The sequence below is a fragment of the Rhyacophila brunnea genome, unplaced genomic scaffold (genome assembly GCF_057557595.1).
Source record: "Rhyacophila brunnea isolate RB1 unplaced genomic scaffold, BYU_Rbru_1.0 scaffold_9, whole genome shotgun sequence".
Taxonomy (NCBI): Eukaryota; Metazoa; Arthropoda; class Insecta; order Trichoptera; family Rhyacophilidae; genus Rhyacophila; species Rhyacophila brunnea.
Window position 1 is genome coordinate 2516591 of NW_028233361.1, and position 26767 is coordinate 2543357.

At 33.5% G+C, this 26767-nt stretch overlaps 1 protein-coding gene across 8 annotated transcripts in view; it reads right to left on the reverse strand.

Moving 5' to 3' along the window:
- Window positions 1-2864: 2864 nt before the first annotated feature.
- Window positions 2865-26767, reverse strand: part of Ntan1 (N-terminal amidohydrolase 1) — a 272492-nt gene continuing 248589 nt past the window's right edge. For all 8 annotated transcript variants that reach the window (XM_085959719.1, XM_085959721.1, XM_085959720.1 and 5 more), the window contains 6 exons: window positions 16354-16541; window positions 15624-15689; window positions 11564-11746; window positions 9082-9299; window positions 6211-6372; window positions 2865-4802 (listed from right to left, as the gene is read on the reverse strand). In XM_085959719.1, the coding sequence (XP_085815845.1) occupies window positions 4677-4802; window positions 6211-6372; window positions 9082-9299; window positions 11564-11746; window positions 15624-15689; window positions 16354-16540 (942 nt within the window). In that variant the 5' untranslated portion in view covers window position 16541 and the 3' untranslated portion in view covers window positions 2865-4676. The remainder of the gene's footprint in view (window positions 4803-6210; window positions 6373-9081; window positions 9300-11563; window positions 11747-15623; window positions 15690-16353; window positions 16542-26767) is intronic.

Sequence of the window (26767 nt, forward strand, 5' to 3'; positions counted from 1 at the left end):
GTTATCCTGGATACAGCGGCAAAGACATTTTGAAAATAGCCTATATACTGGATTATTTGTTAGGATTACCTAATCTAACTTAAACTAACCCAAACTAACAAATAATCCAGTATATCGGCTATTTTCAAAATGTGTTTGCCGCTGTATCCAGGATAAACATATAGAACAAAAGTTAGTGAAGTGGAAGTTTGTCGAGGCTGTTTTGATCGGGTTAATTTGTCTTTGAATAATATTGTGACTAGAAATTTTAACAATTCTTATTATTTTTAACATTGTATATTGTTCATAATTTTCGCGACTACCACGTGAATAGACGATTTTTTTTTTACTTATAACATTTTAAACACTTAACATAAATATGGATAAATTGTACAGTTACTAGACAAAGATTAAATTTGATGTGTGTCAGAAGTATCTTAGGCATTTTCGCTCGTATGCTTTCTTTATATTATTATGAAACTATATTTATTTTAAAATCGCTTTATAAAAGGTAGGTACGTCAAAACAGTAATAAATATCTGAAATAATTACACAACACTATTTCAGAAAGTGGAGGTTGATATATGTAGTCCATTGACATATGCTCCAATATCGCAAACAAAAATTATTGACAGCAGAATTAACACAGTTTTTGTCTTCGTACCTGGCGAACCTTTATTTTCAATGTATGTGTGTGTGTATGTATTTTTTAATCTATGCAAGTGCTGTTTCAAAAATAGTTCGATTTATTTCCGCGTTAGCAGCATATGTCGATAAAGTCTTGTCAAATATTCATTTTATTTACAATCGATTCGTTAATATACAAAAATACAAGATTAAATTTAAATAACTAGCCTAAAAATTATTAAATAATATTTTTAATAGAAACGCTAAACATATTTTGCGATAAATTACGTCTGAACCGAGATGTTTCGATTTTAATTGCATGCTTTCTAACCTCCAAATCGATGTTTTTTAAATTTGAAAAAAAAGATATAAGGATATAATAAATTCCAATTAACGTTTAGCGTTTCCCTAGGTAATAGATTTACGTACATTTTTATCGTAATTTTGATAATAAATCTTATGTCATTCATTCTTACCACCCGATAGAAATGTACCGAATTTGACACGTATTTTTGGTATATAGAACTCCACGATACATCTTAATTTTTTATTTTATTTTTCTCATTACTTTTGAATATATATTTACCGATTAATAAACTTTTCTAGCTATTTTTCGATAACAACTTTACCTAGAGACATCACCTTAACTCAAAACAGCCAAAAACATAGTTCCAACTGTTTGCGTAGGAGACATCCATTAAATAAAACCATCATATTTTAATGTTTCAATTATTTTATTTTTCAACGAAGATTAAATATTACAATACAAAAAATCAACATTCATTGTGATGTAAATCATTTATCAATAATATTATTATGTAGTAGGTACCTAAATAATAAATGATAATGCATTTTATATTTTATTGAACAATGGCAATATTTTTTCATTTAAAATTAATAGATAATATATAATATATATATATATATATTTGCAATAATACAGTATTGTTTGCATTGGAAAAAAATATAATTTAGTATTCACTTGTAGGTAGTGTTTTAGCTAACAAAAATAATAAATAATATGCGGTAAATTTCCATAACTAGCAATTTCATGGAAAAAAAACATTTTAGACTAGAAAACACTACTTTCTCAGTTTTGAGAATAATAATATCATATTAACTAGTAAATTAGTAGCATTCCAAAATAAGATCCTAATAAAAGTATATACCAAAATATTATGAGATTGTGTTTTACGTAGTATATTTTATTTTAATATTAATACTAAAGGTACTTGATGGAATTCGAATTTAAATTCTAATGGATTTAAGTTTTGTACTATTCCATTTGACAGTGTCAGTGTCAGTGTGTATTTACCTTTTGGTGAGTTCACATAGTGTCTAAAGATGCCAAAAGGCGTAAAGTAAACCATGTCACAAAAAACTACTCAAATGGAATCCATTAGAATTTATTTTATTTTAGTTTAAATCGTATGGGGAAAGACTATTTGTTTAGTTACACTATTTTCCACAAGCGTAGCATTTTTCAGCAAATAGAATACACGCTGTACGTTTGTTTAATACCTTCCGCTCACAGAGATAGGTACTCAAAAAGTGATTGAACTGATACATGTTTACTCTTTAATAATTGAAATCATATTCTGACGTGGTTTTTCTTCACTTCTGCCACAAATTTTATATTTAAAAATTGTTCACTCACTTTTCAATGTGTTGTTTTTATATTTCAGTACAGTGTTGTCATATCTAATAATATTTTGGTGAGAGAAAAAGGAAATCTGATTTTTCATCGATTCTACTAATATTCACATTCATATAACATGTTGAAATACATTATAGATGCCGTGAGAGCTGCTGGATATTTTTGATAGAAAAATTAGGCGGTTTATTAGATTTAGATTCGGCTTAGATAGATTTCGCATTTAGATGAACAACTTTTCGGGAACAGAATTTTTCTTTAAACGAGAGTTATCATATTAATAAATTGCGGTGCGGCTTTATCGGCAGATATCCGACTGCGAGATGAAACGATTGCTAAAATGTTTTTATGGCACTCTTTTATAATTATTTATTTACTTAATTTAATTGTAATGTTTCGTCAAAAACACATGTGTGAGTTTTATATTTCAGCAGCAAGAATAAACAGGCTGATGTGTTTTTCAGCACCCGCTAAAGCAGTTGTAAACAGAAATCATATCAGAATATAATATGAGCATTTGGAAAATACATACACAGTCGTAATTATTGTTTGTTAGAAATGGAAATAAGAAATACGACGGCGGGCATATAAAGAAAAGAGACGCTGACGATAAAATAAAACATTTAATATTCTAAATAAGTATTTGTTTATATGCTATTTACAATACAATATTAATTTTAAGAGAGAGCTATAAATGAAGATTCTTTATTGATAAATACTTGTAGGAGTGATGTAGTGTAGTCGGTTTAGTACTTTTGTACTTTTTTCGACACAATAATAAAATTATGGACAATTTAAAAGCACTCTTTCTGATATGATATAATATATTATAAGATACCCTTACGGTAAATATTTATTAGGAGATATTTTTTAGGAGCATAAGCACAGAAGTACACAAAAAATTGACATAGAAAAAAATATTATTTCTCTAGTGATTATTTTCATCGGGTTCACTAGAATTTTCTTTTCTAGCAAAGGTACGTGAAGATAGAAGATAGGAGATACATAAATCATCAAATTCATAACTTTTCTATAGTACACACAGCATAATAGATATTTTCTATTTTTTTTTGTTTCTAGAAAAAAAATAAGGTGAAGCAGCAGTTTAGTAATTAATATCCAACAATTAATATACAAAGTCTTATTCATAGGAGAAGATATTATGATATGTCAATTTCCAAAAACTGATCCAGTGCACCTAAGGATAAAATCTAACAAAAAATACATTATAAATGTAATAAAATATATTATGTAATTTGACACAGTATGTCTCAATCTATAACTTCCAATTCCTGTCAAAAACGATTTTTGTTTTAAACTTAATGACTCAAAGAAAGCAATAAATAAAAATATATAAACCTTAATAAACATATTTTTTGCTTATTTACTGTAATTAAAATATTGTCAGCTAATAAAAATTAAATTTTTATTTGAAAAAAAAATATTTTGGGAAAAAAACCTAGGTAACGTTAAAACCAATCATTTACTTTAATTTCTTTTATTGCGTTAACTGTCAATTCATGTGCGGAACTGCATTGTATTATTGATTAATTTAATAAAACGCAAAATTTTTTAGTACTTATTCCACTTTTAATAAATAAAAATATCCCTCTCATGCGGACGTAACCGGTCCAGATTTATTTCCCAAGTACTTCCTTTTCCCTCCACCACCCGCCACGTCTCCACACTTGTTATTCAGGCGTATACCATGGCGTAACGAACGATAGGCGCTGTTCAAATTTGTGCCTAAAGTGTCCCAGGAGTACTTCCCAAGACCTTGGTTGGCGTGCACTGGAGTGTGCGTGATCCCTACTTCCATATAATGTATTACGGTCAATTCTCGATTTCCTAAGTACTAAAAAAAATTGCATTTTATTAAATTAATCAATAATACCGATAATTTAAGGTCAGAACTCGGAAATATGGAAATTTTGAATTGCATACATACCTATATAGGTGTCTATAATATTATATTGAACATTAAAATTGGAACCCTAAAATATTATTATGTACATACGTTCGTCAGTCGCAATTTTTTATATTTGTCGACTGACTTTAAATATTGTTTTCTAATAATTAAAATGTGTTTTTATTTATTATAACAGGAACAGGAAAAGACACATACAAAAGGATAAGGGAATATTTGCAGGAGCAAGAATGTGCGACTTTATATTGTTGGACAAACAGATGAAATGATATATCGCTGGACCAATTCTGTCATTCAGCGGTAGCCGGGAGGTACAAAACGGCCAAAGAGGCGTCCGGGTCCGATGCTGTCACAAAATAACACCGACTATAGAAAAGTTTAGAAACGGACGATTCATTTAAAAAAAAAGGTATTCAACAATAAATCGGATGGGGTTACAGTGAAATAATAACGTATGGGAAGCGCTGCGACCACCGTAATATAATTCGCCTAGTATCTGACCGGCTGCCAGTAGCCCGTGTGCTCATCCCGCCGGTAGTAGTGCGGCCGGTTGTCTCTGAACACCGTGACGGCGGGGAACTGGTTGTCTTGGATATATTTTAGAGTGGCGCGAGTCTGAAAATAGATCATATTTTATCATAATACACAAAATGATTACATAACATCTTTATACTACAATTATGCGAGGGTCACGCACCGCGGAATCATTGAAGCATTCCGAATTATGTATGTTCAATAATGAATGCCACATTTTAAAATATCGAGTAATATTCATATAAATTTAATAATAACATCATTTAATTAAAAATTATTAACAAGTGATTTGTATGTTAAAAGTGTTAAAACTAAAAGTCATCTAGGAATCAATACCTATTGTAAATTATCTCGATTCAAAATTGGAATATGAGACCTTGGACACATAGTTAGAAAATTTTAAAACGATCAGTGTTGCACCAGTTAGGTACTTAAATTGACTTTTGCATTGCTCAGTGCGAACAATTTTTCTATTCGGTTTGTTTCTGAGATTGTCTAAATTATGTAAGATAACATTCAGAATGTCAATAAATTAAGTATTGCGCCGACTACAAAATGTAATGAAGAATAATTATGAAATCGAAGAGTGTGGAAATTTTAATTTATGAAAACGTCTCAAAAACACTATCTGCAATTATCGATGCGGTCTGTCCCTTAATAAGCAGTTATAACTATAATTGACCATATTACAAATTTTAAATGCTAAATATATTATGTAGTACTTAATTAATTACACCATACCATCCGTTTGTAACAAACTCAATTTTCTAGGTTTATTTATCTCTTCAATACGTTTAATAAATTATGGAATTTAATGTTTGAGTGAATCGACAATTATATGCTGGCATGTTGGCAGTTTTTAAGTTTGCTATGAATGAATCTTCGATGCGAAATGAATTGCAGCTGATTTAATCATCAGTCTTAGTAGCAGTGACGAAGACCGCCCGTCATAGGTGAGTAAGCTGCGGTAGGTAACTGAAAAAAATTCTAGGACAGCCATATTTACAGAACTTAAATTGGAATTTTGTTCATCTTCATTATTTTACTGAAAATTTTTTTTGTTTATAACGTTTTATATTACATATTTCACGAAAACAAATGCGTTCGGCTGTGTGAATGACATCCTTTGAGAGTATCCCCATATGTCGGTTGAAAGAGAAGAGCTTCTAGAGTCAGTTTGTCTCTCAGTTGGAGAGATCGGCCATCGCGATTGAGTTTCCATGAGGAAAAATTTCTTAGCTTTCAAAAAGTTTTCGGCGTCTTCTCCTTGAGGGTGAACCGCGATGGATTAGATAAGAATCACGCACACTAGGCCTAATGTTCATTATGCCACAATACACACCCGCATAATGGTTGTGAATACTTAGGAGGTGATTGAAGGGAAAGCGTATCTTTTTCTGCTTCACTTTCATACATGTAGGCTCTGTCTTCTAGATAAGGTACTATTCGACGTCTTTCGTTAAAATAGTAAATTGTTGTAAATACTCACTTGCATCACAAAGTGAGGCGGTTCAACTTGAGGGGACGTAGACAGGTGTTGAAGGATGAAATCATCAGACTGCTCCAGCCAGAGATCCACTCCCCGGAGAGGGTCATAGTTGAATGGCCCAATGCGCAGCATGCCCAACGATGAGTCGTAGATGTCTAACACCTGCAATAGCATATAAAATAACATCGATGCGTCCGATGAGAACCCATGTGTATAGGACATACGTATGTGTTGTGTTAACTGGGAAGGAAGAAATGAAATTTATAGCGCGTGGGCCTTCGAATATTCACTCTTTCACTCATCTGGCGTCGCGTATAGTACCGTCTGGGTGACCCACTATCACGCGCTCCCTATATAAGGCGATGCTTGGCCTTCAGTTATCAATTAATTAGAATTGAGTCGAGCTTGGCTTCGTCAAGAGATCTAATTCACCTAGAGTAGTCTTGCTTGCACTCTGAAAACGGATACATGGTTAGCCATAAGCCCTATCAGAGTCAAGTGAGCTATTCGAATGAACTAGGTACACGGTCTGACTATACCGTAGTTTCAGTATAAATTACCCCGCTAACTTATTATACTCGCGTTATCGTAATGTAAAGAGTTAAAAGATAGAATATACCATACACACTTCGTCGAACCCACGATTTATAATTTATAAATAAGAGGGAAGGAAGGAAGAAGAGTTCCATCGCTTACGAATTTTATTAACCAAAATTTGAATGCACCTACCTATGTCAAACTGGGTTTTTTTTTTCAAATTTTGTTTAAAAAGACAGAAATTAGTTTTAACCGCCCACATGCTCAACGTAGGTCAAAATGAAGGATTTATGGTATTTTCAGAGCATAACCTTGGACATTCCTTAAACGTTGTAGATAATCTATTTATATAATTTTGAAGCCTTATTATCCTTTATATTTATTTTAAACATTTGATGACAGCATAAAGTATTTTTATTACATAAAATAGTATTCTTTTAACCTCTCGATCTAATGTTTTTGAATATACCGTACCGAACCGAAAAACAAAATCGTTTTTTTTTAAACGGTCATGTTCAAACATTCACGTTAACATGATCTTACTCCCTACTGCATTTATCGTTTGTCAATTTATGGCTACGGCCGCAAGGGCGGGTCTAATGGTAAGCGGACTAAGCGGCCGTGTGGGGCCCTGAGATCTTGGAATGTCTTTAAAGAATTTTCTTACAGACGGATTTTCATAATTTCTGATATATTGTTTTGATAATTTCTGTGATTGGGTGCAGTTCATCGTTTACTTAATTATGGTCTCGCTACTAAACAGTGGAATGCGAACTATTGAAAGGATTGAAGGACTGAAGTCATTAGAAAATTTCATCAATAATTTCCGAGAAGAATATGAAAAAGTTTAAAAAAAGGCAACTGATTTATCAGGATAATCCTTTAATGATGAATATTAATATTAATTAAGAAGTCTGACATGAATTTACAACTAGAGAAGATTTCAAAGTAAATTCATTTTATGTCATATGTGATAAGACCAAGGCAGAACTATCGCAAATAACACAAACATATGAAATAGTTATAAAGCCTTTTCGAATATTTTTTGATTGGAATCTACCAATGGAAGATAAAAAAGAATGCGATAGAAAAGTAGATGGATATTTACAAAGAGGACATTGATGTTTGTACTTTTTGAAGATGAATTTGACCATTTTTAGTATTTCTTAAAGAAATCAAAGACACTATTAAAACCACAATTGACTTCTATCGAGCCGCCAAATAAATGTCTTGCATATTCCCAAATGTAGAAATATTATTGATTTTTTTTAACAATCCCCTTATCTAATACGTCAGGTGAAAGATCGTTTTCTGTTTTAAAGCGTGTAAAAAATTATTTGAGAAGTACTATGGGAGAAGAAAGATTAAATAGTATGGCCATTTTGTACATAGAACAAGAAATTTTAAACCGAATTGACACCGCCAAAATAATTGATGAATTTGCAAGAAATAAAGCAAGAAGAAAATGTATTTAAAAATTGTTTTTTTTAATTTTATTTCTATTACCTTTGTTATATTTTATGTTAATAAAAATATGAGAGTTTCTATGTATAAAACTTTTTTTTTTCTAACTTGAATTTGGGGGCCCCGAAATTTTTACCGCTCAGGGCCTCCGCTTGTCTTGATCCGCCCCTGTACGGCTGTATGTTGTAGCTTAACCACTGGGAAATGCCAATTGTAATAGCGTATTTCAAAAAAATACTATCTTATTCTTAGGTCAATAATTATTATAAAACAAACATTATTCGTACGATGTTTATCACATTTGAATGGTCAAAGACATAGCTTATAATCAGTATCTTTAGAATTATCTTCAAATGTGTTAATTGTGCCCATTTTTTGAATAATAAAATACCTAATTCTTGTCAAACTTGGGATCACAGAGATTATAAAATATATTTTTTTATTGTAAATATTTCACTATATAATGTTAACATTAATTTTACTAATGGTTTTGTAAATGCGTTTAAAAATTAATACATCTAAAAATCTTAACACCACTGCACACGGATGTACTGAAATATGACTGACTATATTCTAAAACATTAGATCGAGAGGTTTTAAAGAATACTATTTTATGTAATAAAAATACTTTATGCAGTCTTCAAATGTTTAAAATAAATATAAAGGATGAGGCTTCAAAATTATATAATATCTACAACGTTTAAGGAATGTCCAGGGTTATGCTCTGAAAATACCATAAAACCTCCATTTTGACCTACGTTGGGCATGTGGGCCCTTAATGATAACAAAAATAAGGTACATAATATACTTGAGACTGATGTTCCTAATTTATAACATGATAATAATTGCGAGATCGGGCTAATAACTGGCCTGGTTGACTTGCGATCCCCCGGCGAGGTTCCTGGCGTGGCGTAGCGCCGTATCGGGTCCCTTGTCGGGAAAGGTGGCAGGGAAGAGTTCACCGGTGCGCACGCACACCCCCACTCCGTACAGCGCCGGCCAGTGCACTCCGCCGCGCACCACCGTGTTCAGTTCGCCCACACACGCCTGCGTCAGGTCTACCTCCAGAGGCTGCCGATGGAACGCATCTGAATAGAGAAGCAACACAATATATTATTAAGTTAAACTGAAATTTATAAAAATAATTAGACCCTGGACTTCTTTAGAAAACTGAAGATATCGGAAATCCATCTCTTTCATTTGACCTATGATGACCCGAGAACGCACCATGATCGATCGGATGATGACGATATCATAAACGCTCGGCGACCTCACTCTCTTGGCTATAAAAAATAATATATTATATGCCTGGGGGAAAAGAGGAAAAACTCTTTATTAAGCGATTATTTAGCGCTTACCTTAAAAATACTAGTGGTGAACTTTTGATAGCAAACTATTCTTTAACATTCAACATTTACATTGATATTGACTTGTAAAGAAATAGAAATCAATTAATAAGAGAATTTATTAATAATTATTTTTGCTTTTGGCATCTTTAGGCAGTATGCACTGCCGTACACCTTTGACCAAGGCCTGAACAATAACGATGCATAAGTGCGAGTGAGAAAGTATTCGGTACCCTTATAATCTCTGCGACACACGCTAGAGTAATATAAAAGGTTTACAGATCTGGGAGATGTTTTGCTACGGTGTAGCCGGCAAATCTTCGCTTATTGCATAACTAAGCATCGATAACCGTGTTGCTAAAATTGCTATTTCTTGTATTAAACATACAGTCAGTGGTAAATATTTTTAGTTAATTAAGTAGAACAGATTGTTATGTGTGTTGTTTTAAAATATGGTAGCCGTACTGATAAGCAAGAAGATGGTATTACGTTTCATAGGTAAGTTGATACATGTTCATGATAATTTATTTGTATATTATTATATATTTTAATATCAGTGACCTAGTGTTTCTTTAAAATAACTTAAATTATGGATATCTTTACCTAATGGTTGCATTTTGACCGCTTAAAAATACTATATAACGTAAAAAAATAGAAAATTATATTTTTATTCTGAGCGTCTAGTGCGAGCACTTTGGGCGAGCACTAGCGAATTGGTCTATGGTCTCGAACATTTGTAGACAAATGCGTTCGCTCGCCCACAAACTAAACGCACGGCACGCGGCTTCATTTAGCAATGCAACGGGTGGCGTATCTATAGTCTATGCCTATGACAAATAATACAAGTGACACAAGGCTAGATAAAAGTTCTTCTTCTGCTTCTTTGGTCATATCCGCTCCAAAGTTGGAGCATATGGATACCACGCAGCACCTCCAAAAATCCCTGTCACTCGCCAGTCTTCTTGCATCGTTCCAGGTCAAACCAGCATCCCGTAGCTCCGCCGTATACACTATATAGGTAGTATTTAGCGGCCTTCCGGGACGCCGAAATCCAGTCAGTTTGAAGAGCAAGCCAGGCTGAAGTTCTCTACTGGCATCTGCAGCAAACGGCCGAGCCCGGTCTGACGTCGCCTCTTCACTCTCAGCATGATGAGAGACCATTCAGTACGTTCTCTTATCTCCTCGTTACTGCTAAAGTCATACCGTGGTACCCAGTATCCTCCACAAACATCAGCTGTTTCCGATGCTCAGTATACTGTCATTCTTAGCCTTTGTAAGGTGCAATGGTTTGTTACCGTAAAGCCGCACAGTCAGAATACAAGCACCAAATAGGCGGCATTCGGTTTTGGCTGAGTACAATCGTGAGTCCCGGACGGTCCGCATCGAGTTGAATGTCGCTCCAGCCATTCCCATTTGGATAGCGAGCTCTCTCTGCAAAATGCCATCTCCCGTGATGTGTGCCCCGAGGTATTTGACACTGTCGGCGTTTTCGATGTTTTTCTGTCCCTAATCAGAAGGAAATCTGGATCATGTTTTGTGCAATAGCACCTAGTCCTGATCCAGATCCAGATAAAAGTTACTTGTCTGTGGTTACCTGACCACTTATATGAGTACCAAATTAACATTAGATGTTCAAAGATCATGAAAAGACTTTCTTATTCGTAAGTAAAGAATTGCTCAGGCATTGAAGAATGCGTGTTAGCTTTTTTATCATTAAAATACTTACTGTTTATAAAATATGAAATCAATATTTTTTGAATCAGTCGCTGAATTCGAACCCGTAACCGGAGGATCGAGACCAGAGCGTGTCGATCTACAGTCCACGTGATGCTCAATGAACACAATGAGTTAGAAATAACAAGATTTAAAAAAATGTGTCCAGTTTAAAGGAAAACTGCTCGATGTTGAACTGGCCGTGTATCATCAAAACATTTGATCAATGCATGTAACGAGACACGAGTATGAGAATTGCTATATAATACTAGTAATGTGGAAGAGGAACTGACGCATGATAGCGGCGAAGAGGTCCTCCGAGTATCTGTGGGGGTCTGAGAAGCCTCCGACCATTTGCAGCTCGAGTCTGCCACCCGGATAGGCCATCGCCAGCTCTTGGACACGTGTCACCATGTTGGCGACGGCATCTTCGATGCCCGTGCCATCTAAATGGGCGAGAGCGACAGCCCCCGAACCTGAAATCATAAACCGCCGTCGTTAACTATGTATTGTTGCAAAATATTATTTATTATAGTAAATGCAAGTGAAAGGCACTCAAAGCGTGTAAACACTTTTATAAATAATAATTGTACAAGTTGAGAACATTGGGAAAAAACGGCTGTCCATAATTAAAACATAGCAAGAAACAAATTTTTCAAAAATGCGCTTTCTTCAATCTTCCAATACATGTCTGTATTTTCTTTTGATTTTAAATTACTTGATTTTCGAGATATTCAAGAGTACATATTATGCCTTGCCACTCGGTTTACAAATTTATTACACAGAAACCAACAAAAACAATTTCAATACCAAGTTGCTGGGTAATAATTTTGAATTATGGCATTCTTTTATATTAGAGTATTACACTATAGCAGCGATGGCAAGTACGTGGCACGCGTGTCAGACTTGGCACGCTAAAAATTTTTGACGGCACACCAAAAAAATAAATTCTATAGTTGCGCGCGACTTCAAAAAACTATTAAATGATGTAAATATTCAATATTATACTCTTTTAATGTATAACAATGTGCGTTGGTTAAGCCAGGCCATTTCCTTGGAAAGGTTTGTAGAATGCTTGGAAGAAGTGATTATTTTTACATAATACAATGATTTTAAAGAACTTTATGATTCTGATTGACAGACAAAGTTAATGTTTTTTACCGATTTAACGTTGCATTTAAACATTATAAATAAAAAAATACAGAGTCGAGGGAATACGATTGATGTCATATATGGACAAATAAATGGATCTCAAATTAAATTAGATATCTTCAGTAGGAACACCAAATCCACCAAATTTTAATATTTACCAAAACTAAAACAATTTTAAATGAATCATAATTTAAAAAAAAAACTTTTAATTACATACCACTTTAATGAATTTTCCAAAATTCTCAATTCTATCAAACAGTTTTCACAATGGTTTCATGATTTAAAAAAAATGAAAAGTTAATAAAAAAATATATTAAAACGTTTTTTTAAAAAAAATAGACTTTCCTGAATATTTTTCTGAAGTCCCTTATTGGGGTTTGTATTTTGATAGCCGAGATGTGATGATTGATAATTCAAATGCACAAACTTATTTCATGTTTATTTTTAATATGTTTTCTTCATCCAATTAAGTGTCAACGATCACAGGTAGCAAAGTATGCTAATTTTAAAGGGGGTTATGACTAAAAAGGTTGGAACCCCGTGGTATAGAGCAGTGCTCCGCAACCTTTTCTCACCCACGGCATACTAAAGGTCTTCCCAGAATTCCGCGGCACACCACATGTAAAACAATGTATACACGAAAACATGGACCCCAGGCCAGAATCTTCGGCGCCCCCCCTACTTATCGCTAAGGTTGAAGACAGTGTGATACTTCAAAATAGCGTTTTTCAAATGGTGTTCGAGGTAAAATTAATGGTATTGATTGCATGTTTAGCGATTTTTTGTATTTATTTACATCCACTTGAATTATGGTTAGTTGTTGGGTTAAGAATAATTATTTGTCGAGTATTGACACAATAATATAAATTGTATCCCAAAATCATATGTTTTACTTTTTTTGCTATTAGAGCAAATTTGTGTTTATCTCACTTATCTGCTTGACCTGCCACGCCGCCCCCCTGAACCTGGGCCCCCAGGCTAGCGCCCCCTACCTGGGGGACATGCACCAAAATTACATTACATACTTTATGTATTTTATTTGGTAAATAATTAAATAAACATAACACACGATGAAGAACCAAATGTACATATTCCCATGTATTTGTATTATCATTAAAATAACTAATTAATATGGTACCTGAGCTTGTTTCAATGAACATAAAAGTTTAATATAATATTTTGACTTGATGTTTGAAAGAGCAACCCGAAGTTCTTGGTCAAGACTAGGGAATCTAATCCCGAGCCAAATTCTTGATCCCGGGATTTCGGGATTACAATTTGACGAGCATTTTTTCCAATAGTTAATATTTATTTTTTATATATGCAAATAACATTGATAAAATCGGTCAAACATAAATCTAGTATAATTATTTATACTCTTTAAGACATTTATGTATTGTGTACGTTCAATCTTGGAAATACATAGGTTTAATGGATTAAATAATATTGTAATATAAATAATATTGTGAAAGTAAAACAGTTTTATTTATTTATGAAAAGATAACAAATACAAATACAAGTTCAATTAAAAAAAAAACCTATTGTGTTGACAATAAATACAATATAAAAAATTAAAGATTCAAGTCATTAACACATTATTCTGAATATGCCCGAAGTAATATCATAGCATCAAGTGTTTCGTCATTTTATCTGGATCTAATTTTGGTAGGTACCCCAGGCATATTTTCAAATTACAATTGTTATTATTTTAAAAGGAGAGATAATAAATAAAGTTTTTAGTTTAAACGACCGGTACGTTTCTTCAAAATGTTTTTATTCCTATATCCGATATCGTAATAAATACGTAAATTTAAAATAATTGGCATAACTATAAAAGTGGGGCCACACCGGCAAGAAGTCGCGCGACAACTCGTTAAATTTTACGATAATTATCATACTTTACGGCATTATGGAGCATTAACACATAAAGATCAAAAAAACAAACTAAAAATAGAATTGAGTGTTGAATTTAGCTGTTATTGTTATTATTACATAATTTGGATAGTGAATTAGTGTAACTTTTATTGATGGCAAATCCGTTAAGATTATTAACATCAGTGTTTGATTTTTTTCGGTAAGAGTTATTGTGTCATCAATCATCATATTACATTTCATATGTTATGGCTTCATAGTAATTTAAGCATAAAGTTGAGTCCACATTTGTGTATTACAATAATTTTCTTTTTTTATTTACTTAATTTAAACTATTTTTTGTTATATTTTCGTTTTTATTTTATTTTCCAAAAAAATGATAAAAAAATCAATCCCGAAAGTTTCGGGATTATGTTTACTAATCCCGGGATTCATAGGTATCGAAAATAGTTCGGGATCCCGGGATTGGAATCGCTAGTCAAGACTTTTCAAGCAAGACTGTTTATTATTTGTAATTATAACTTGAGTTGAAAAACTTTGCTCACCTAGATATGTCGTAGAAAATGGGAGCTGAACTGCGATAACCTTGTCAAAAATACGAGGATATTCTTTATTAACCGAAATCCAGAAAATAGCCAATGGAACATCGGCGAAGTTCAGTTTTAGCGTTCCGTTGTTTCTCAATTTAAAAAATTACTTTAGAATAAAATTTATAGGGAAAGCGCTTCTATAGAATTTTCGGCATTGGTTGCAAAAGGTTTCGGATCCAGTCGTATTGATTGTATGAAAGTAATGATGAAATTTCTTTTGAAGCAAAGTTACTTAAATGTTTTTGAGACGGATCCAAAATTAATTGCTTGATTTCATTGGTGGTCTGGTAGGACATTTGGTACATTTGTAGATATCCTTGTCTTAACTCTTCCTAATATATCAGATCACGTCAATATATTTTCATTCTGACCTTGTATTATTTTATTAAGTTCATGCAGGTGCTCAAATGTATTACCAGCCATGTACGCAAATTTGGCTATTGTATTGTTATTATAAGTATTCTATAATATACAAAATTATTTGTGTTTTTTTTAAGCAATGCTCCACGGCACACCTAGCATCGTCTCGCGGCATACTGGTTGCGGAGCACTGATAGAGCACTGGTTCTCAACCATAATATATTATGCAAGAGTATTAGTATTTCAACTCAACTATTTTACAATTTTTATGTATCGTGAAATCCTAATTAGTTTTAAAAGAGTGTCACTAACTGAAAAAGGTTGAAAGCCACCGGTATAGAGTATAGACTATTTTTAAACAATGTTAGTTTTGGCTCACCCGAATGACGAACGACGACTATGATGCAGGATGTCGCATCGTCGGACCCAATTATATTTACATTTTCTGAAAAAAATAGATACATTTAGAAATATGTAGCTGACATGCGTTCATGATTTGGCCAATCTAGAGGTATTTTTTAAATCAAAGATTATTATGTATTTATATTTTTTATGTATTATGTATTTTGTTGTGAAGAAATGGAGGTAAGTGGGTGGAGAAATGATGGTAAGTGCATCCTTCAGGTTCGAATCCCATTATTTTTTTTTGAATCAACTAAAATATTAATCTAGCGTTACAAGGATTCTTACTGATAAAATAGTAAAGTATAACTACTATCAATTTCACTTACAAGCAGAGCATAATATGAGTTTTCACAGAGTTGAGGTTGTAAACAGATTTTTTACAAGGAATGGTTATTAGCGATTCGCCTAACTCTAACCCATTGAGGCTTTAGTCTGGATCAAACAAACACTGAAAAAACAACGTGTAAGTTAAACCAGACGCGGGATTCGAACCCGCGCCTACGTCTCTCCACCACGCAGTCTGCTGCAGTGTATTTACACTAATGATTTCATATATACACTGGGTAATTGTAGGACCTACAAGTAAGTTTGAGCGGCCTACTCCTATCTGCGACCGATACATGTTCTTCTCGCGAACACAATGGTTCATCAGGTACGCAAAAAATTCGCACATATTAGAGATAGGAATGGACGGCGTGACTCACTGTCGTGGGGTGCTGTGGCAGCCAGCTCTCGCTGCTGGACGTAGAGCAGTCCGACGGGCCCCACCACTTTGCTCGGCGTGGCCAGCAGCTGCGCCGCCGTATCCCTGTAGACGGGGTGGGCGGCGAAGAGGGCGCGCGACTCTGCGGGACACTCTTCGCACAGCACTCCGTTCAATACGAGCACCATCCTGAAACACCAAACACAACACCGTCCGGTTATTCAAAATGGGCCATGCTTTCCGCAATGAGAAGTACGATTTACTCCAACTCATAATACAGAGGAAGGTAGAGGGGGCAGCAGTGATGGCTACGCAACCTCCGTAAGTAGCTCACTATCCAAGGCGTTTGTGATCTGATACAACAGGCCCAGGACAGGGAGGTGTACTGCAAGACGGTCGTCAACCTTCGATAGAAACGGGCATCAGAAGAATAGGGAGGGTTTAATCTTAATGTAACAAATAACTATTACACGTTCATATAGGGCTGGATTTACCACGGGCTAAAGGAGCATCAGGGGCCTTAGGTATTGGTAAACGTTCAAATCGCATTGAGATTTTTTCTCGGTATTCCAACCAATTGTTAAGGTGATGTCTTTATTCAGCCTTTCTACCAGAGGCACCTAGCGGAGAAATATGAAGCTTGCATTTTGAGACATTTTTTGATAATTTACAATTTCAACTATGTTCAGTCAAACATAAACCTACAATTTAAGAACAATGTTATAAAATCTGACTTTTGTTTACGTCCCCGTCTTACTATAACATATATTTTATGGTCATATTTATTATTAAACTTTAGTTTATTAAGTTTTCTAAGTTTTGTCTAGGAGATTATTGACTAATTTATAGTTTTAATATTTTTTTTATATTAATTTAAAAAAAATATCGATTTTTAGTAAAATATAAATGTGTATAACATGTAATTATTTTTATTTATATCAAATCGAGCTTCAATATTGTGACCATACCTAAATAATTTGATATAAATAAAAAGAATTTCACGTTATTCGAATTTATATTTTTTTAAAAAATCGATGTTTTTTAAAATTATTATAAAAAATATTAAAACTATAAATTAGTCAAAAATCTCCTAGACGATGCTTAGAAAACTTAATAAACTAAATTTTAATAATAAATATGACCATAAATTATATGTTACATTAATAAGATGGGGACGTAAACAAAATTCACATGTTATAACATTTTTCTTAAATTGTAGGTTTATCTTTGACTTAAAATAAAAAAAATGGTGTATGTACTTATGTACGCGCGTTAGAAGTTATACTTCTTTGGCGTAACAAAATAAAATAATCGCACAGCGCGTTAGTCAAAATTCACATCAACCAAAAATATTCAAACAATTAGAAAATAGTTTTCACATAAAATAAATATGTAATACCAAACAAAAGTAACGTACCTACCCATCACACTTAAAAATATTAAGCTTAGTTTTGACAGCTAATCACATATAAAAAGGAGTAGGTACAATTCACATCGCGAAAGAATATTTTTCACCAAGCAAAATAATCCATACTCCTTATTCTATGGTCACTATGGTCGGCTATGATCACATCATTGCGCGAGACGTCATGTTTCAGATCAGTCAAATAATAAAGTATGATATAAGATAGAATTGACGTTTTAATAGCCCCATATCAATAAAAACTAGAATGAAGGAGGGCCGCTTATTGGAGTGCCGCTGGTTTATTTCTAGACCCTTTAACTTATATCACTAAATAAATTATTTAATTTTTTCTCGTTGTTTTTATTTTATTTTAGCCAACAATAATAAATTCGTTTCCTAGGCAACGGAAGAATTCTTCGTACATATAATAATATATTCGCTGCCTAGGCAACGGAACAATTCTAAACTATAATATTATACTGTATAATCGTCACGATTGCATTATCATACTGTGGCGTAAAGGCAGTGCGTTCGGCTGATAACCGAACAATTGTGGTTCGTATCCAATCGAGTGCGATTTTTTCGTGTGAAAAAATAAATTATGTGTTACATGTTCACACGCCAAAAATACACTCTGATCTGATTTTCCAAACGCGCCTAAAGAAATATAACTTCAAAAAATATTTTTAATGTTTTCTGATACATATTTATTAATACAGTTGAAATTGTAAATTATCAAAAAAAATGTCTCAAATTGCAAGCATCACATTTCTCCGCTAGGTGCCTCTGGTAGAAAGGCTGAGTAAAGACATCACCTTAAACTTAAAGGCTTAAAGCAGGGGTAGCCAACCTTTTGCATACCACGCGCCAATTTTCTTCACAGACGAGTTCAGATGCGCCGTACAACACCTTTTCTACCTTCTTGCGTTCACGGTTGGGGTTGGAAAATACGAAAATAGGGATATGGGGTAGGATCTGCTTCGCTTAGGGGAGGAAAAGAAATAACCCAATCACGCAATTAAATTAATTAATTTATGCCAGTTCAAAAAACACACGTTTATTGGAGCACCAATCTACAATAGTCAGGAATGATCTCTTGGACGAGAGAATGGAGAGAATGGAAAATCGTGAAAACGACTTTCAAATGACCCATGCAATATCTTGATTTTTTCAATATATTTGGTCAAATTGCTATTATCCGCAGCACATTATCCTGCTTTTTCAAGTGTGGAAATTGACTCAAATCCTCATTTTCTAACTGAGAGATGAAAAGTTTTAATTTAATTTTAAATGAAACGATGCTATTTACTAAGCTAGGAAATAATTTATTCATGCCTTGTAGTGTTAAACTTTGATCATTGAGATGGCTAGTAATATCAACTAAAAATGCCAAATTAAATAGCCAGTTGTTGTCAAACAATAGGGTTCTTTCATCAGGCGCAAAAATGCAATGCGCCACTTGCAATCATCCAATGCACCACGTTTGGCGCATGCGCCACGGTTTGGCCACCACTGGCTTAAAAGAATGGTCATTTTCCATAACGTTACGAATTATAAATTACCATTGACTTATTTCGATAAAATTTTATCATGTAAATTCGGAACCTTTTGAGAAACCGAGATGAATTGATACGAACAAAGTAGGTAGTCTATAAAGTATGCAAGTTTCATCAATGGAAGGACTGGGGAGTAAAATTCTATGTAATATTTTTTTTTGATAACTATCCAATATAAAATAAAGAAATGGGATGAACGATGCTTTCTACAATAATAATTATTTCATCCAATTTGGTTGTTAAAAAACATTAAATATGATTTTGTTTTTCGATAACAAGTAGTCTGTATCTCAGTAACGAAGGGTGGAGGTTGGCTGTTGAGCATTGTCCCCACATCCTGAAGCGGGCCCCTACCTATCACTAAGGTTAAAATCAGTCTGACGCTCTACAGTAGCGTTTTCAAAATGGTGTTCGAGGTCAATAAATAAAAGTAATAACCCCGAAGTAAAATAGCGTCGCAGGCGACTTTTTTACTATTAGAGAAAATTTAAGATATGTGTTTATCTTAATTATGTGGCTGGCCCGCCACGCCAGGCCCCCCATGAACCCGGGCCCCCATGCTAGAGCCCTGTCTCTACAAACTATCATATAACGCCATTTTGAAATTTCATTCGAATGTCAGATTTTGTCCAGTTACTTGTCTTGATTGGGTAGTTTTCGACAGTGGCTCCCCCATCCCATTCTTCAGATAAGTTTATAGGTCTGTACCTACTTATATTTTTGTTCGAAAAAAAACTAACTCACTTCATCCATTACCTAGGCCTATGTAAGGTAGATATATGTACTATATTCATCAATAGCAATATCTATTATCATATCATTATTATTTATTATATTCTCCCCGTAAGCATGACTGGCGAGTACCTACCTATGCACTATGCACAATTATGATCCCCATAGCCTATGTACTTACAAAAGTAGGTTCGATTTCTACTTGGGTTTATGGTTTAAATCGGATTGCGATTATGTAAGTAAATCGTTTAAAAATGCACATAATTACGGGGTACCTATATTCTGAATGTATAATACAATAATAATAATATGTAACAATAGTTGACAAGTTCATTAAAACACAATGAGACTACAATAGAAATATGATTGAATAATCATCGAGTAGGTAAGTTGGTAGGTACCTGTGGGCACTCAACAATATTGTGGCTATTCAAAAACATTATTAGCTTTGACAACTATATGAATAATTCATACGCGAAAGATCAAGAGTCTAACCCCACGTTTGTTGTGTTGTGGAAAAATAAACGGAATAACAATCGCCAACAATACGGGAGTATCATATTGTTATTAAAAACATCAGATTTGAATGCAATATTATTATGACAAAGACGCCTTGTATGAAAATACGGCAATAGACCAGCGTTGCCAACTCACAATTTTTCTTGACAGATCTAGCATTTTGAATAGACTTCTAGCTTGCAAAATTTGCATCCGGCGATAAATCAAGAGTTTTTCGAGACCGCAAACAGTTTAAAATTTCTGATATACTCGTATTATACCAGATTTTCTGTAAAATACGCTGGTATTTTCCACATTATATCTTATAATATAATATACCTATATAAATAAATCTCAAATCTTACACGGTGACTAAATTTCTTACCTCCATTAATTTTACGACTAATTTTATTAGTTCTTCTACAATAATTGTTCTTGTAAAAACAATGTTAGCTAACAATTATGACATATTTTTTTGAAACGCTAGTTTTGAATTTTTAGTAAATCTAGCATTTTTTCTACCATCTTTTTGTAAATGCCAATTTCCATCACTGTTCGAGCGATAGGTACCTGGATAACATATGCTCCAGTATTTCAAGCCGAACGAATCAAAATGTTTCTGACGTGCTCGTCAGATTTCGGTTTTATAGAAATTTTGCGGGAACGCAAATTCCGACAACAAATTAGTGTCGCCAGTAAATAAAATTACTTCAATAATTTATTTGTCTCTAAAACAGCAACACATTTATTGAAATGTCAACCTGTCATGAAATTTCAATCTGCTATAGCTCGTCGTCTACACAGAATTGTCATATTCATTTATTTTAAATGTATAAAATATAAATAATGCTTCATGAATTAAAAAATACTTTTGCACAAAGCTTTTCCAAATCGCCCACTTGTTTGATTGTTTTCATGTATACCTACTTGATGTCGAATGTCTAATGACAATCGAATATAAATAATTGATAAAATCGACAGATAGTGTTAAAAATGAGTTAAATATAATTTAATACATAATAGGTAGTTTATAGTTTAGAATCCGTTACAAGATGAGAATAAAATGAAAATAAATTGTTAGCTTAGACATGATATTATTATGATGATATTAAACCTAACTCTAAGAAAAATGCCGAACCAATGAAAAAATACAGAGTTTATATACCTATATAATCCCAATTATTACTCAAAATAAATGAAACAAAACCTTAGATTATAGAAAAATGTTAAAAGATGATAACAATAATTTATTTTTGAAACAACTAACAGTCTGACATAGTTAGGAGTTATATGTATTTAAGAAAATAATGAATGTGAGATACGGTACATGGTGACCATTTTTTGGCAGAAGACATTTTGTTTTACTTTTCACCACTGGATAATAATATGATATTATGCACTTACGGAGATTCGCGATGAGAACGTGATATCAATATATCAGTATGGAAGATCGAATCCGCGATAAAGATCTTCGCGAACCGCAGGCAGTCTGATCCTTCGAACAGATACCCGCGGAGTCATCACGAAATTCGCATCGTCAAATTTAATAACTTTAATCGTAAGAATATCGACTACCGTAATAAGACCGCTCGTGGCATGTTTTATGTAAATTCAACTGCTACTTATTTCGCTTGGTAAAACATACGTTCTAGAATTTCTTTTTAGCGGTGACCCCAAAAAAATTCAACAACCTACCAGTAATTTATTGTATAATGTATAATCCCATAATTTCATTAATGTTTACATAATTTGGAATACCACAGAAACAAACATGTTGAAAAAAATATTGAGAACGAGAAAAACATGACTCTAAGCACACATTCATTGCATTTAGGGAAATATGCTACATACTCCGTAAGTATGCACATTTCTGTTGATTTTGGATCCCTTTTCCTTTTTATGACTATATAAGAAAAGCGAAAATTCCTCCCCCTTAAGGCATAATTTGTCAGATTTTTAACGTACAAATTAATTCATAACAATAATAAAATATTAACCCTTGATGTATTTAATAAATCTAATGTAATATTAAGAGCCAGCCACTCAACAGATATAAGCAAAGTCAGAACCCCCTAACAAAATTTCCTAAGTATGCGTCCGAGGTGTTCCGTTAATATTGGCGACAATATTTTGTATATATTCGACGTTTATGAGAACTTCGATGTACCAGGCTATAAGGATCCTAATTTACTATATTATTATCATCATCATCACCATCATCGTCATCGTTGGCCTAAATCTATCCACTACGCAGTACTTCTCAAACTGGGGCCGTGGAGCTTCTAAAAAAATAATCACTGGACGATACCTGATACAAATCAGTCAAAATCTCGAGGTCAAATTTTTACACGATCACAATACTTTATCCGATATGGATAAGAATTGTAGAGCTTAGTAATGAACTATGCCTCTTTCTTCATGACAAAAAATCAGATCTTTCTTCCCACTTTAGTGATGATAAATGGATGTGTTTTGCTTCATATTTGGCGGATTAGTAAATGAATTGAATCTTTCTCTTCAGGGAAAAGATATCAACATTTTAATTCTGAATATCGAACAACAAGCTTTCTAAAAAAAACTTTCCTCGCGGTAAAAAGGTTTTCATCAAGGATGCACTGACATGTTTTCATGCTTAAATGGGAGTTTCTTACCACCAATCAATGCTCGAAATGGAAAATTTTACGAAGCGGAGCGCCCGATAATTTTACGAAAATAATTGCATACTTATCTAACTTTATGAGTAGGTATTTTATAAAAATAAGTGTGTTAGATTTTTGATTTGGCCAATTTCGCTCAGACGGTCAAATTATTTTTCCACGAGACAGAGCGAAAATTTTGAGGATTTTATGAACCGGAACGGCGCTCCGGTGCGTTCCGATCCATTTCGAGCCCTGCCACCAATAAAATATCACTCTCGACTTCAATCAAAAGTGTTATACTTGATCACATTGTCGAATCACAACGATTTTTGTGTTTCCAAAACTTAAATGAATACCAAAATTACAATTATTGTATATGAACACAATTTGCTAAGTCCTTAAAATATGATCATATTACGTGGGCAGCCCAAGAAGAATTGGTTGATATTAGATCAGATAATTCCCCTGAAGTCGAATTTAATGAAAGAAGTCTTGCAGAATTTTGGATAATCCGTCAATCGCAAAAGCAGCATTGTTAATCATAATTCCCTTTGCGACAACATACCTACCTATAGTAAAAAATAAACTCAGGCCGTGTCTTTCAACGGAGACTTTGGAGCAAACCCTGCGAATTAGCATTTCAAACATTGTACCGGATATTGATTTATTATATAAAAATATGCAATCACCCCCCTCTCGTTAAATTATGTTTGGTAAGCTAATTTTTATTACAGTTATAACATTGCAGTTATTTTTTTAAATGTTTGCTTTACAAGTAAATAAATGAAATGTTCTATTATTTTTAGTAAAATAATAATTGATGTTAAATAAAATACTGTTGGTCACTAAAGACTAAAATTTTTGGGGAAGGGAACCTTGGATTTATTTTTTCTAATTTCGGCGGCCATGGTATGAAAAAGTTTGAGAAGCACTGCACTACTGGAAGCAGGTCTCTCAAAACTGATTCCACTCTCGGTGCTGTGCGTTGCGATATCACGTCCTTTCACGGAACACACAATAATTATTAATGCTATAAGTTATAATAGTAACTAAAAAACAGCACGGTCGATGGTTTTAAAAAATAGAGCTAATGAACATACCTATATGGTGAATCAAGACACAGCAGATAAATGAGATCGGCAAGGTCTTTATCTGGTGACAGATAAGTTACGCCACTAAAAATTTCATTTGAATAAGGTCGATGGTAATTTATTAATGGAATATATATATTATAATGTCGCGGGTCCTAGGTTACACATATTGTTTTTCAATGTGTGTTTGAAGTCAAAGTATGCACCTAATAGGTTGAGCGAGTGGCTAATAAAGAAAATATTACAAGTATACATACTATACGAAATATTAGACACAGTGCAGCGTGGCGTTGGCAAATTTATTCAAACTCCATGAAATATAAGAAATGTTTGCACAATAGAAAATTAACCAATACTGCAACCATTCATTCACTCGTCAGAATCATCTTCCTCTCATGACAGTCCTCCTGCTGCCTGTCAAAATAAAGAAATTGGCATAATGATTCAAGTCAGCATTCAGTACTGGCTTGCGTTTAAAATTCATTTCACCCGGCGACGATTTGATATCTTCCGCTGAGACACAAATCGACAGTATGTTCACGAGACAAGACGTCGGATCGAGATCAACAAATTATTATTCTCAAAGCTCTCGAAATTCAGCTTACTCAATGACACTTCGCTATATGAGCACTAGTGTTAATATAAGGAAAAATATTAGGATTGTGCTGTTACAAACACAATGATATATCGTCAGGGCTTATGAGACTTGACCAACATACGTCAGGTTGATTAAAATTTTCGCACGATCTTGGGACAATTAAGATTCTATAAAACAAACATACATAGCGCCGATCGCAGAAGGTCGACAGCAAACAACGCGCCCGGAATATCTTCCCGTAACTAAACTAGAATGTAGATTTGTACAATAATATACATTTATGTAAGTATTTGTATAATGTATCCACGACATTTTTTTCAGGGGCTTCGAGGCATTATCATTAGCGCCACTTCTATATTAATGTACTAACTGTATAAAATCGTATCTGTAATGACCTAATGACGTTTCTGTTTGAATGTATAACCTTAGCTTAAATACAAATACAGTGACCCCTATATTAAATACCACCCTAAACGGCATACAGTCCAGTACCATCATCAGCGATGCCTGGTACTGTCAATCTAAAATGTGTTTGCGGTCGATTTCTAGATTGAAATATAAAAAAGTACGCCATCCATGTACTTTCCGAGATAACAAAAGGAAAACATTTCGCAGGATGAAGGTACCCATCCGTTGGTGTATACGAGTGTTGATGTGGGCAGATTGCACGTTCCTTTCAACTGTCAATACGTTACGGAAATTACGATGCATTATTATTGTTGATCAGTCACGATTAATCATTGATTGTGTCTCGCTCCGTAGCAAATCATTCTAGTCTTTCACACGAATCTATCAGGTTCACTAAAACAGCCCCCCGGGCAGAATTTGTTAAACAGCCATCGGTCATCTCATCACTGACACAATATAAATAGACAAATTCGCATTAATGAAAACCAATAAGCTCAGTTGGTAGATCATAGCTTTCTGGCTGGTGTTTCGGGAGCGATTGGGAAGGGTGAGGCAAAATATTATTGTTTCCAACAGTGTCTACTAAACTTTGCGCGAATTCTATTTTTAAAATGATAAATTTCCATCAAATCTGAGCTATCTAAGTACAGAAAATAGAAAAGGGTCATATTACCTATAACTATATTGACTAGCAATAAAATTCCAACTAACTTTTTAAATGATCGACCCAGACCAGCTGTTGTATTATCTTAAACTAGCCCAAATATATAATTTATATGAAGAATTAGTGACGTAGGAACAATTTAAATTGATATTTTTTTTGATGGCGGCGTTATAAAATATCTTCTAAATTTTACCTATATAAATCTAAAATATAGCCAACATAATACCTACTATTAATCGTTATGAAGCAATAATAATGCTTGTCAACGTATAATTTTCATACGTTTCTAAAAATAAACCAGTCGACATTTTTGGATGTGGCTTAGTTCTGCAACATGGAGTATTTTGATTAAAATCCCATTTGGACTTTATTACTGGAAAACATGGATGCTTTTTCTCGTCCATAATGTTTCCATTTTATGATTGATTGTGTATTGGATAACGCACTAATTTCTTGTCTGAACGCCATTTTGTTGATTTTTGACACTTTCTTGAAATCACTTCAATTTGAATTGAGCTTACACAAATTTATATTTTCAGCAACACCTACATATATCATTTTGAAGCTCGTGTTTCCTATCCGATATGAGACCTACTTTTTTGTACCATTCCGCAATATGTCTCAAATTAATTGTACTTTCGTTTAATACTACTTCGATATGCTAGTACTGCACTGCAAGCATCTGTTAATCTATTATGAGAGTATCCTATCATTTGTTTTCTTTGACGACCTGATTAAAATAAACGATTCCTTTATTTTTAGGAATCAGTTTATTTTTCAAATTTATAATTTGCGTTTTTGTTTATGTTTTCTCTCACTTTACC